Source organism: Zootermopsis nevadensis, unplaced genomic scaffold, assembly GCF_977971745.1.
Source record: "Zootermopsis nevadensis isolate Lab colony 2312 unplaced genomic scaffold, Znev_1.0 Znev_ptg000027l, whole genome shotgun sequence".
In the NCBI taxonomy this organism is placed as follows: Eukaryota; Metazoa; Arthropoda; class Insecta; order Blattodea; family Termopsidae; genus Zootermopsis; species Zootermopsis nevadensis.
In genome coordinates this window covers 4,381,040-4,393,951 of record NW_028259159.1, presented here as the reverse complement: position 1 = coordinate 4,393,951, position 12,912 = coordinate 4,381,040, and the positions used below count along the sequence as shown (strand labels likewise).

General features: G+C 36.8%; 2 protein-coding genes across 3 annotated transcripts in view; one reads left to right on the top strand and one right to left on the bottom strand.

Moving 5' to 3' along the window:
* LOC110834645 (uncharacterized) overlaps window positions 1-12,912 on the top strand; it is a 97,091-nt gene that overhangs the window by 75,227 nt on the left and 8,952 nt on the right. Inside the window, exon 1 of one of the 2 annotated variants that reach the window (XM_022074032.2) lies at window positions 12,561-12,711. The exons of the other annotated variant lie outside the window; for it this stretch is intronic. The gene's annotated coding sequence lies outside the window, so the exon portion shown is untranslated. Of the gene's footprint in view, window positions 1-12,560; window positions 12,712-12,912 lie in introns of those variants that run through there. 2 annotated transcript variants of the gene reach the window in all.
* LOC110834643 (uncharacterized) lies at window positions 7,860-12,386 on the bottom strand. The gene is made up of 4 exons (XM_022074029.2): window positions 12,126-12,386; window positions 11,008-12,034; window positions 10,049-10,352; window positions 7,860-9,664 (listed from the first exon to the last, which is right to left on the bottom strand). The coding sequence occupies exons 1-4, from the start codon at window positions 12,248-12,250 to the stop codon at window positions 9,282-9,284; spliced, it is 1,839 nt and encodes a 612-aa protein (XP_021929721.2). The 5' UTR covers window positions 12,251-12,386; the 3' UTR covers window positions 7,860-9,281.

Below are 12,912 nucleotides of genomic sequence, written 5' to 3'. Positions count from 1 at the left end.
ACAGGCATAGTAGATAATATTTTAGTAATCGAAGAGCTTCTGTTCTGTTCGAAAGTGTGACTACAGTAGCTCGCTTTTGGACCACGTTTAGATCCTTTTTAACAATAATAATCCGTCATAATCATTTACAATAAAATTCACAAGTAAATGGCGCCTCCTAATGCATAAGGTGTTAAAATTTATTGGATCTACTTTGTTTTTCTCAGTAATTTATAGTTGATCTTCCATAAACACATATTTAAATTACATGTTATCTGGCAATTATCTTATTTTAGGGTAATCAAGAATTACTTGATCATGAACTAGATAAATGGTTTTGTGTAGTGTTTGGTATTTTCTTCGTATTGGTGAGGTACGCGGTTCGAAACCCTGTTAAGAGACAGATCACAGTACCTAAGTACTAATAATATCATTTGTCATTTGCTTACAGTTTTTAAAAAAACCATTAAATAAACCAGTAGCCCATTCATTTAACAAAATAGTATTTCGAATAAACTCGCCTGTGTGTTGTCAGTGAGATTTGATTCGCATGGTACAGCATATGAAAGCACCCTACAGCAACGATTTTGAATTTACTTTTCCCGATCAAGCTGAGTTTCCATCACAGAAGGTCAAAGGATACGTTGCCCACAAACAAGCACGTGTGTGTGCCTAGGGCCCTTACATGTAGTCACGTATAGCAGTTGTTTGTTGATTGCAGAAGACAGGTTGTGAAATTCCAAATTCCCTTCCACTACCGCCTGCTTAACGGACTCCTTTTCAGTTCAGTGTTTTTGGGTCTACTCCGGAAGTTACCAGGAAAATTTAATTTTGGTTTGTATTAGCACAATATAACTAATACTTACATGAAATTCAAAATTAAATATTTGTGATTTTTCTCGAGAAGGATCCGCCATAAAAAAGTTATAAATATAACATATATGCAGTGGGTTTCTATTAACTGGCGTCAAGGGAATCTAGTGGTGGGTTATGTTGATCGAAAACCTAACCCAAACCTAAATTATGTCCTTCACTTGCAGAAACGTCAAATGAATAAAATGTAATAAAATACATTTTATGTCTGTTAATAGTTTTTTTTATCATAACGGGAATTTTGAGATTCCCAGAAATAAAAGGCGGTTATACCGGAGAGTGGGTTAAGAGACAGTCGACTGTGTATAACTTTAACACATTAAGATTTGAAATTTTTATTTAAGCATTTTTTTTTCTAAGTTATGTTGCATATCCAACCACATACACGAACGAATTAATTGAGGCATTGTCCCGGCATTTGGTTGGAGGGACTTTTGGTATACTTATAAGCAACTTAAATCAGTATAGCCAGTCTCCGTGCCGAGTTACGAACCCGGAACTTTCGGAATACATCACGACTTTTAGTCCTTACCGGTTATATATTATTCCGGATAGCGTGACCCAAAATCAGATAGAAGCAGCAATTTAGGTCTTGTCTCAGACACAGGATTTATGTTTTATAACCATTACTATAGTCTAGTGTATTCTGTGAATTATGAAATGGAAAAAAGTAACCTCGTAAGGAAATGAACCTTAGTACGCCCTCTTACGATCCACAGCTACTAGACCTTTGTGTACGGATCTCCCTCTTCAATCACAAGCAGAGAAATGCAGCTTTAATCTGTTGAATCTTGTAGTAGCATTTTGTTATACTCGACTCTCGACGTTTCAGACTTCGGACTGCACCTACAACACCTGAAACTTGCTCTATGGTCAAAGTTTGTGATAAATTTGTCACGTTTCCTCAGCAATATACCATGAAGCCAATATCAACATCTCCACCGCCGTACGAACCTCAAATCTTATTGTCTGCAAAGTGTTTGCGAGCATCTGCAGTGTAAATATGGCAAATGCACCTAAGACCTTTACCTTGAATGTTTGGGCACTTAAAAAACGTCTGTATTGTGTCGGTGAAGTATCAAGGGAATTTTAAGGACACAGTCGACCCACCACACGTCATATCTCCATTAGTTGAAGACAGCACTGCCTAACAGCCCTTGAATTTGTGATATCGAACACTTACAAAATGTGCAACTGCGGGCATGAACTAACTGTGTCTCTTTCATTTGTTATAGAATCTATCACGATCTAGCTGCTGGATCACCACTGTTTCAGCGTTGGTTGTGTGCATAATTGTTCTGTGTCTATTTCCATACCTGAATATGCAATGCTTCGTAAGATTTGAGGTTCACAAGGCGACGAGTAGGAAGATGAGTGTCTTCTCGAATGTTATACTGCGTCGTCTAGTAGATACTGACCGCCGACGTTTTATAGGAGCTTACTGCCCTGATGTTGCGAGCACTATGCTCCTCTGAAACGTCAGTCGGTATCTGCCAGACAAACAGTGTAACATTCTAGAAGACAGCTCTTCGTCCATAACAAATATTTAACTTCGGATGTATAGTTAAGAGACACCTGTACTTCTGTATATATTTATTATTTCAGTCTATACACAAACTTAGTTTTTAAAATGTTGTTGTTAAAATTAAAATTTAGCGCTTTTCATCGTTATTTCGATGTTACATTTCAGCGCATTATTATTATTTTTTACGACATGTTTCGATGCTATTAAGATGAAAATAATAATAAAAAACCTGAGGATGATGCAATAGCATCGAAACATGTCGTAAAAAAAATAATAATGCGCTGAAATGTAACATCGAAATAACGATGAAAAGCGCTAAATTTTAATTTTAACAACAACATTTTAAAAACTAAGTTTGTGTATAGACTGAAATAATAAATATATACTGAATTTTAACACAAACATGACGCATCTAAACTATAAACCTGTACTTCTGTTTTGTTGTATAACCAGAATTATATCGGATATCTGCTCGGTATGCGTGGCGTCGTTTAAACATTTGAAGGTAACAAACAAATGTTCCGCCTGACTTGAGTCCTGTCTGTGTAACAGAAAACGATAACGAAGGGTTTAAGGCCAATGTGCATGCGGTATATTAACACCTCCATTACCTTGAACATAGCCAGATAAGAAAGTCACTTTGTTTGATTCGTCATAAATATTTACAGTAAGGGTTTCCTAACCAGATGCCACTGAATATAGAAAGAATGTCGACTGAATTCATAGTCTGACTCATACACACACACACACGCCATGTCTCAAAGGCTGGCTGTAAGTGCGTTTGTAGAATCAACGTGAGCCCATATTTTGAGAGAATGTGGCGAATGCATCGTTACCTACAAAAATCACATCAGTTCAAGAATTCACTGGCTAAACGACGTGCCCCTGACACATGTTATTTAACTACTATGTTGTGGTTATGACCATGAATTCTGAGTTGGTACGATTTTAGAAGTTGGCGGTCGTGGCTTACTAGAAAGTTCTGTCTCGAAATTCGCTTGGAGATACTGAGAATAATCTTTATAATATAATAATAATTATCTCCACCCTCAAGTTGCTTAGGTTTCTGTCCTGTTCTTTGCACTTATACCCCGTATTCATTGCACTGATTAGCACTAAAAATGCGCGATAATCCTGATACACAACCTTCGCCATTTTTCTGATTTGGAACTTGGTCGAGTATCGAAAAAGGGACTTTAATTTTCATAATGTTGTCGTGAAAGGGACATTTATATTTATGAATTATTAAGCCTACCCGTTGAAGCACGAAGCGCTTCTAATAGGTATTTAAAAATTCAGTGCTTACCTAACGAAACTACATCACGTCACCGCTACAAAGATAATTTGGTTAATAACGTTCAGGGAAATTATCGTTGTTTTTATGACGGTCGTATGAAACACCTAAATACACTGTTGTGATTTCAGAATTATTGAATGTTAAAGCAGGTGGTACGTATATAGTTGTCGCTGTGCTTTAAAGTTTTTTGTGTGACTACTTGTCTGTGTTATCCATGAAACGATCTAGTCACCAAATTTGAGAATGGCTCTTCTGCGCAGTTTTAATGTAGATAAGTCATCACAGATCATTTTAGGATCATAAACGTAGATTTGAACGCCTGTCCTTCGAATTAGTAAGGTTATTGCTTAAGTTGTTTATTAAAGAATACATGCATATGTAACATTATGTTATTGTAAGCCTATTTCGTTAATTACTGTTGACAATCCACTTAAATAAGTACCATAATGTGCTAGACATATATGCACTCTGCGTCAGCTTTGTTTCAATAGACGGCAAGGAATTTGATAAAACTACACATTCCATCACGCGATGATTTTATGAACGATAAATGCACACAAAATTTTGGTTGAGAAGATCGTACTTATAAAAAAAGAGATGTAGGCTGAAAGGCATCAAGGCAAATTTTTTTATCAAATATGTGAACTGGAGCACACCCATTCATCACATGGTCTGGTTGTGGGTTTATGTGACCATGTGGCAAATATTCGTTGTGAAGAACACGAAATTTCTCTACCAACCAAAGAACTGTCAATTATATCAACGAAGACCCAGTATATAGAACAAGTTGGTGAAGTGATAACATTTTAGACCGATGATTCTCTTGATTTTCCTCATGCTAATACCACGATCATACCTTTAGACAGATCAGAATTTCCTCCTTTTAGAACTTTGCCTACTCTTCAGTTTAATTTTCGAATTTCCATTTCATTTAACGCTATAGAACATGTAGTTGAAATAATGTCGTTAAATAGCATAAATACAACTCATTTATCTCAAGATGTGACATCGTACATGGTTTTAGAACAAATTTTATTTGTTGTAGAAGACACAAGCAGTTCTGTGTGATGCTTTCTGTTCCCTGGTACTATATTTCTTATGCACATTTCTTTAGTGTTCCTTCGAAAAGAGTCGAGAGAGACAAACAAGTTGAGTCAACAATTTTACCTCAAAGAAATTTTCCATTCGTCTCATTATGATGTCACGTCATGTTTCACAGAAATATCAACATGAGATTTGTCTGAAACTTCCAACTGCGCAGAATATACACACGCAGGCATAATTGTTTAATATTAAACAATTATGTGGAATTGTTACCTAGAATCTCGGTACCATCTATGTGAGAGATTAACTGAAAAGCTAAGCTCGTCGTAATATTAACAGTTGTGTTCCATTGTTCAAGAAGACGCAACACTGTGTTACAAAGGTCAATAGGTAGCGATGCCAACATAGACATATTTCGTGGGACGCATGTTGAATTGTTGAACGTTTAACGCGTGTGATAGAGAAACACAGACATCTTTGCACCACAGATACCATAGATAGCTTACAAATGTTTGGCAATAATTAGCTAAATATCGCAGAACTAATGTGGATATGATACTACTGAAAGGTCTCCACCAACTGTAATAGCTGTGTTGGAACTTAACTTTATGTTATAAAAGTGTTGGTTAATATTATTTTTCTTTGTTGCTGCATTAACTTGTGAACAAGTCAGATGAAGCAGTGCAGAGGATGACGATATAGACACTTAAGTGACGTCAAATCACTTGTTTGAAGTTCTTACGTGATACTTAAGAAACCACAGAGAGAATGACACACAATCTTAAGATAGAAATGTGTTTGAAAATAAAATAAAAATAAGCTTCTTAGCAATCCATCAATGAGCAAACAATTAATTTACATGTGCAGCTCCTACAAAGAAAGATTGCGTTAGGGCTGTGAGAAATTCGAACACATTTTTGGCTCGGATGCTGGAAGGAAGAGACCACTATGAAAAACGAGGCGTAGATGAGAGGATGACATTAAAACTAATCTTACGAAAATGAGGTGGATAATTGTCGATTGAATTTGTGTGGTTAGGGACACGGAAAAATGGCGGTATTTTGTGAACATTATAATGAACCTTTGTGATCAACTGTTGTAATCTATAGGCCTAATATTACAGAGTTTACGACTGGCCTTTCTTTTAAATTCACTCTGACCTTGTAACTTATAAAAATTCAGCCGACAGGGACATGTTATAGTTGGAGGTATGGCTCTAATTAACGCTGTCTGTTGCCTAATAGATTTCGAAAAAGAATGACCTGATCACGTACTGAAGTCCTATTTGCTAGTATGAAAATTACACAACAATGCCAGCGTTGAAAATCGCAGTTTTATCTACATTGTTGCATATCATGTTCAGATGGCTGCCAGTCAGTGGTCACACTACGAACAAAGAAGGAAGTAGATATTAATTTTCGTTCAACGAAAATTTTCCAAAAAATATGCCGCTCTAGGCGACCTCTTGTTTCGCCGGTATTATTGTATTGTCTCTTGAAAACAAATAATTAACATCTGGATATACCCTGCAGTATTTCCTCTGAATCCTTGATATAAATTCACGACTCAGTCAAAATGATTCTATGATTCATCGTCACAGATCACTACGAATACTTCCAAAAGGTAATCCTGCTTTGTTCTTTCTTTTGCATATTTGGTAAGGTTATGTCATAAGTGTCTTAAATTTTCCTTTCTTTCGTTATGCTACCATTGCGTGGGCAGCTTTTGGGCACCGAATTCTTTCCTTGTTTGTTCGCATTAAACTGAATTTTGGTCACCGGCTTCATAATGCATAAAATATGTTCATTTACGTTGCTAAGATTCAGCACAGCCTAAGAATGTTTGCCTAATTAGCTCACATTTAAAAGCACGATACTTGGACTTCTGTCATTGAATGCATGATTACGTAATTAAATTCATACTTGCTTTTATTTTAAATTAGAAAGTAAATTAAATTTGTACTTTCAAATATCAGATTTTATATGTCATCCGTAAACCAGTGAGGCTGGTGAGAACGGAGCGTAATTGAATAATGTGGAATCAAAGTTAACTAATTTTGAACAAACGTTATTCATGTATTCAGGGCTCTGTGCTGATCTTAATTATCAGGGGACACGTTAAATTCAGCCCTTTTTAGTGGCACACTGTACGGATTTTCAATCAATACAAGTTTTGTATGTTGGACAAATGGACGTCAAAGCTCATTGTCTCCCTTTCGTCCTCTGATAAGTAAATGTGATGTCACCGGGGTGCCAATGTTTACATTTGCACTTTTACCTTGCTTCGTCATCATGATTTACCAGACTATCAGACATCGTGACGATTGGAGAGAATTATAAACAAGTGGAAATTCACTCTGTTCCCGTAGCACAAATTACACAAGTGGTTTTTATTTATTGATTTATTTTTTCATATTTTACTCATGTTCCAATGGTAAAGGTTGCTTAGTGATGGATGAGGCACTTGTGCCTCATATTCTCACTCGAATTAAAAATTAATGAGTGACGTGACGTTTAATGTTATGATATTCATTTCAAGTTCCAAGCAATTATTTGGGGGGGGGGGGTCATAGACGTAAAATACCTTAAATATATGTATTTCATTGGTAAGGAAACATCCTGGCTTTTCAGACCTATTGCACATCTTGAATAGTAAAATAAATTTTATTAAACATTGGTAGAATGATGATTGTCAGGGGAAACCGACGTACCGTGATAAAAACCTTCTCTGGCACGACTTTCTCCCTGCATTGACTGTAATAATGATAGAAGTACGTAATAAGGAAACTTCATAATGTCTTCTCATCACCAGATAATATTAAGTTGACCAAATCAAGGAATATGAAATTTGTGGTACTTGCAGCATGCATGTGGGAGACGAGGAACGCATAAAGAATTAGACGTAAAACCTGAAGAGAAGAGAGACTTTGTGATGCTTAAGTGTAGACGGAAGGGTAATATTAATAATATGGATTTTAAATAAATAGAATGTGGTAGACTCAAATAACTCAGGACAAGGTCCAGTGGTGGACTTTCGTGAACACTTTCAATTTTGACACAACTTTATATTTTGGTACCACGTAAAATATCCAGATTTTACTGAATTTCGAGGTAAACTGGACAATACGAAATACACAGCAAAACATTTTCACATATATATTTATTTATTTACGAAAATAATACACAATATTCATACAACAATAAATTTATATTTCACACATTAAATATCTTCTTGTATAATAAAAGGATAATGGTTTATATTAACGAACATAAAACCAGTGCGTCTTGCGTCCGGCTAACAACTGTCTTAAAAACACAGTTTTCTCTCAGTGTATTTACTTTTTAGCAGTTATTACTGTGACAGACGAAATCTGATTAGTTCCTTTATGGGTAACAGTTGAAAGCTACAGACATTTGACCGATTACCAATTTAATGTTGTTTTTTTTTAAAAAAAGGGTAGTTTCCTGCAACCACTAATATAAAAAATAAAGTTTGTACACATGAATACTAAGTTATAATGCATAATTTCATACACACTTACAAACACATAATTGATTCACAATCTTTTCAAATTAAAAAAACTGCGTTAAAATACATTGCGTGAAAATGATGTCTAACACGTCCTACTGTAGGCACTTCTAGATAATGAATCTATAAGAGCAAAAATTTGAGGATGTGTATGAGAGAAATAAAGCTCGATCTCACACACACTGTACTGTACTTAAAACCAGAATTTTGCCAACTTATAATTGACGTGTCAACTATACGAGTCTTAACATATTAACTGCCAAATATTTCTCAGGTTGACGACTCCTATATTTTGGAAGGCATGAAATACTTCCATACGTTCGTAAAACCTGGCAGAGTATCAACGATTTACCGCTGACGGCATAGATATCGTAAAAATTCAAAAATATGCGTATAAGTTGCGGACCAGGATATCCCGCTATAGTCTCCGCTAGATTGAGATATCTAAGGTGTATTAGTCACAGGTTAAACATTTTAATCCATTAACATACTGAAGACCAGTGCTCATAAATAACAAACAAAAACAATAATTGCAACCAATATGCAGTATTTCTTCTTTTACGTAATACATTACCATTAATTATTATTCTCCAAAGTCAGCAAAATTTATAACTTTCAGTGATAAAAATCACAAATACCTAGCTTGAAGTGTCATGAGAATTCATTTTAAAATGTCAAAATATTTAGAGAATACGCAGTCCGAGCTTTTGATCAAAATATCTCGTTCGCATAGTGGAAAATTGTAATTACATTCAGAGTTTATTTGAAATGTCTCATGTTTGTATACAATCATTGTTTTTCTTTGTTCTTTCCTTCTCTCGGTAAAATATTTTACATTAACATTTTAAAAACACAATTCCTTTGTTTGGTTAGTAAAATAGGGTTAAAAATTAATTATATACACAGAGATCACCTAAAATTTGTTATCTGTCTAAAAAATGCAAGTATAAATTCCCCTCGTAACCTCACATCCTGAAGATTAATTGTGCTAGCCTAACCTACTGTAACGCTCACATCAGAAATAATAGGTAGAGATTATTTTGCAACACCCTTTTGGTAACGAAGCGCCAACGAATCAGCAGGTACTGGTGCTCGCGGTTTTAAATCTCCCAGAGTACGCGTAAAATGACTCGGCCGCGACGTTGTTCTCCCTCTACCAGGAGCGTGCGTCATTTTCTTGTGAGACAAAACATTTCCTGAAACCGAAGGTCTCACGCCACGAGGTGATCCAGAAGGTATCGATACCTGAAACTCTGGATTCTGTAGCGTTGATCGTAGTGTAATTGCAGGCGTTTCTCTTGTTCTTGACTTAGATGTGCTGTACGGCAGATGACATACTGTGCAGCGGCTGCTATTTTCATGGTCTGGATATAATGGTCTGGCAAACAATCTGTCATCTAGATCATACTCGTGAACACCTGAAACACACAAATTTCTGTTAATTATATAACTACCCACTTTATGGTTCCTGCACCTTGTCGTGGTGGTGGGGCTTGAGTACCTCAGTGACCCCAAGAGCTACTGGTAGGGCCTCCCTAGCCAGATTGGTCGAGGGGGAGAGGTCAGACTAAGACAGGTACCCTGGTCGTCCAGGTTGGGGGTTGGTCGCAAGGCTAACAACCTTGCGCCATAAAAAGGAAGACGTTTCGAAACCTCGATCAAAGCCTCGGACAGACGGACCTAACAGAGGACCGAAAGGAAGAGGAGAATTGAGGAGGCCATGGACCGAATACAGACCGGAGAGCCATAGAAGAAGAAGAAGTCATATAGAATACACAATGAGGAACAGGTTTCATACACACATTTATGGCCTGTGGGATGAGTAGCTCCTCTTTCGAAGTTTCTAGCAGAGTCTGGATGTGGATAAGCATGGCAATCAAACCAGTGTGACTGTCGGAACTCATTCAACTCATCAAACCATCTTGATCTTCGTCCGCAGCAACATTGAGGTTGCATATGTTTCTTATCATGTCCATTGTCCACCAGGCCTTCCACTTCACCACTCACTATCAGTGGGGTCTTGGGGCGGAGCATCTGCTTTGCACTGCCATCACAAAAACAGGCACAGGGGCTTGATGGGAAGTCCCCTGGGCCGGTAAGTTCCAGCTGAAATACAGCACAGAAATTACAGGGTTTGATATTTGTAATAAGAGTAAAGAAAAGTAAAGCTGTCCCACTATATGCCATGTAGGCGCTTGGGGGGAGTGGAGGTATAGCTCCTACTAATTCTTGACCTCGGCACTAGATGGGGGAAAGTGGTCAGCATCATGCCCCGTTTTAATACTGTAATAAGAGTAGGGAGACAGATAACTGACTCTTTAATGAATGAACAGAAATATTCTCTAAGTCTGCTTCAGCTACGATGCATGAGCCCTTATATTTTCATATCACACTTCTATCTAATTATGCAAACCTGAAACACAGCCAGACTTGGGCTTTATGCAGCCGAATGGAATGGATTTCAGGGCAAACAACAAAAAATGCCAATGCACATTGTTTGACACTGACAGTGAAACCCTAAAAGAATCAGAGTTATAATATAATTTTAAACAACATTCTGTAGTAACTGGTACTTCTGGACAGCAATGTTACCATGAATTTCTTTTTTTTTATTTAACAACACTTTGGTTACTGCATACACCATATAGCATGACATGAGAAATACACGTGAGAGTGGCTATAAATTTCCACAGAGAAATCCTAACAAACCGTCTTCAAACAAAACACTGAAGCTTCAAATCATATATCACTGAAGACTAACCTTTTCTGCTGGGTTTCCTTGTGCATTCTCTTTTGTAGCACTAGGAGACCTTTTCTTGGACTGGATGTTCTGCTGGACACGACAGTGACATTTTTTCCTGAAGCAGACACGTTTCCTGTTCTTCTTCTGCCTCATCTCACCCTTATATGCATGTCTTGGGCTACGTGTAGCCTGTTTAGTGGTGCTCTGTTTATTCCCATCAGAGATCAGTTCATGACTGCCATGGCTAAAGTGGGGTCTAGCAGAAGGAGGAAACTTAAGTGGTGTAAACTTTTCTAGATTTGTCTTGTCTGGACTTGGTTTCGTAGGTTTCATTCGATTAGTTTGTACTGTGCTGCCAGAATACTGGGATTTCTTGGGTGATGTCTCTGACCTTGGCTTTGCCAAAGTTGTTCTTATGTTCGCTGGAGCAACCAGATCACCAACAGCCTGAAATCTTTCCTTCAATCTCCGGAGAAATATTGATTGTGGAGAATAATCAATTATTGCATGTGCTGACTCTAAAGTTCTCCTCTTTTGGTCATTGTCTTTTTTCCCATCATTCATATTATATTTTGGTGAATGTAGTTCTGAAGACTGCTTACATATGTGATGATCACTGTCAGTATGTGTTGGGGAGATGGATCCCTCGCTTTCCTGTGATGTTACACTTGAATGTGTTCCATCCTTGCCAGCAGATGTTTTGCAGTAACATTCTTCAGAACCCTTTCCACTGTTTTTTACATCAAATGTAGTGGATGATTTAACTGGACATTCACAAAGTTGCATTACTTTGCCTCTGTGCCTTGGTCTAATTAAGGTGCTTTGCTTACTACGTTTAGCTGGTGATGTAATATCTTCCATTATTTGTTTGTGCTTTGCATTCAATTCCTGACTATCTGAACTGCTAGAGCTGACACTGTATACTGCTGCATTCAGAGTGGCTGTTACTTGACTAGAGGAATTTCTTCTTTTCCAAGACTCATACTTCCTCTTTAAAGGTGATAGTGGGTGAGCTTGCTGTGATTTTTCTGAACACCTTGCACTTCTGTAACCAAAATCCTAGTGAACTAGTACAGAAAAATTAACAACATAAACAAAAGCAAAATGTTTTGACATTGTATATAAACATAACCTACCTAGCAGCGCGTTTTAATTCTTTCAATCTACGTTCTAGCAGAATGGAGTTTGACTCAAGCTGATCAAGAAGTACACGATTTCTTTCCCTTAGTGCAATCATTTTCTGACTACACGGAGAATTCATATTTAAAAGTATTTTTTGTACTTGTTATCTTGCCACACTTATTTTTCCTTCGTTTGTGTACACAATATGTGCAGACAATTTAAAATTGATCTGTGCAGGATGTACAGGTTAGAAGTTTCTTCACTAGATCACGAGAGGAGTATCATATAATAAAATATAAAGTATGGGCAGCAATGTTTCTCCATAGAAATCCACACTAATTTAATTTATAATTCACGCACTATATGCTTGTTATTTTCTGTGTTATTACGACAATATTTTATAATATAGCATATTTTACATTATGAGATAGGGAAATTTTATGTGAGGTATATTGGGCAACCTGTAGCCATATGTCGCCCGTCTTTAACAGCAAAATGTTGCTGCCCGTGTGTATGTTTGGAAGTTCAAATTTTGTAACATTTTTAGCAAGATTATGTTGTTGATTTAGTATGAAATAGCAGAAGGCAGTTAAATTGGATGTAAGTAATACAGACTTTTGAAATTGGAAGTAACAGCAATGTTTATGTGTACGTATTTGCATTAATACTTTTGCGATTAAAATTTTCTCTTATGTTGTAGACACACGTAGTTTCATCTAACAACAAAGAGGTTGTATAAGATGCTGAAATACATTTCTGGGTATTGCTTGGAAGTGGATGGTATCATAACACATATACTGT

Excerpts from the sequence above, each read along its gene's own strand:
- LOC110834643 (XM_022074029.2), bottom strand. The coding sequence starts at position 12,250 with ATGAATTCTCCGTGTAGTCAGAAAATGATTGCACTAAGGGAAAGAAAT. Across the intron at positions 12,035-12,125 it reads GAATTAAAACGCGCTGCTAG|AAGTGCAAGGTGTTCAGAAA; the intron begins GTAGGTTATGTT and ends TTTTGGTTACAG. Across the intron at positions 9,665-10,048 it reads TCATCCCACAGGCCATAAAT|GTGTTCACGAGTATGATCTA; the intron begins GTGTGTATGAAA and ends TGTGTGTTTCAG.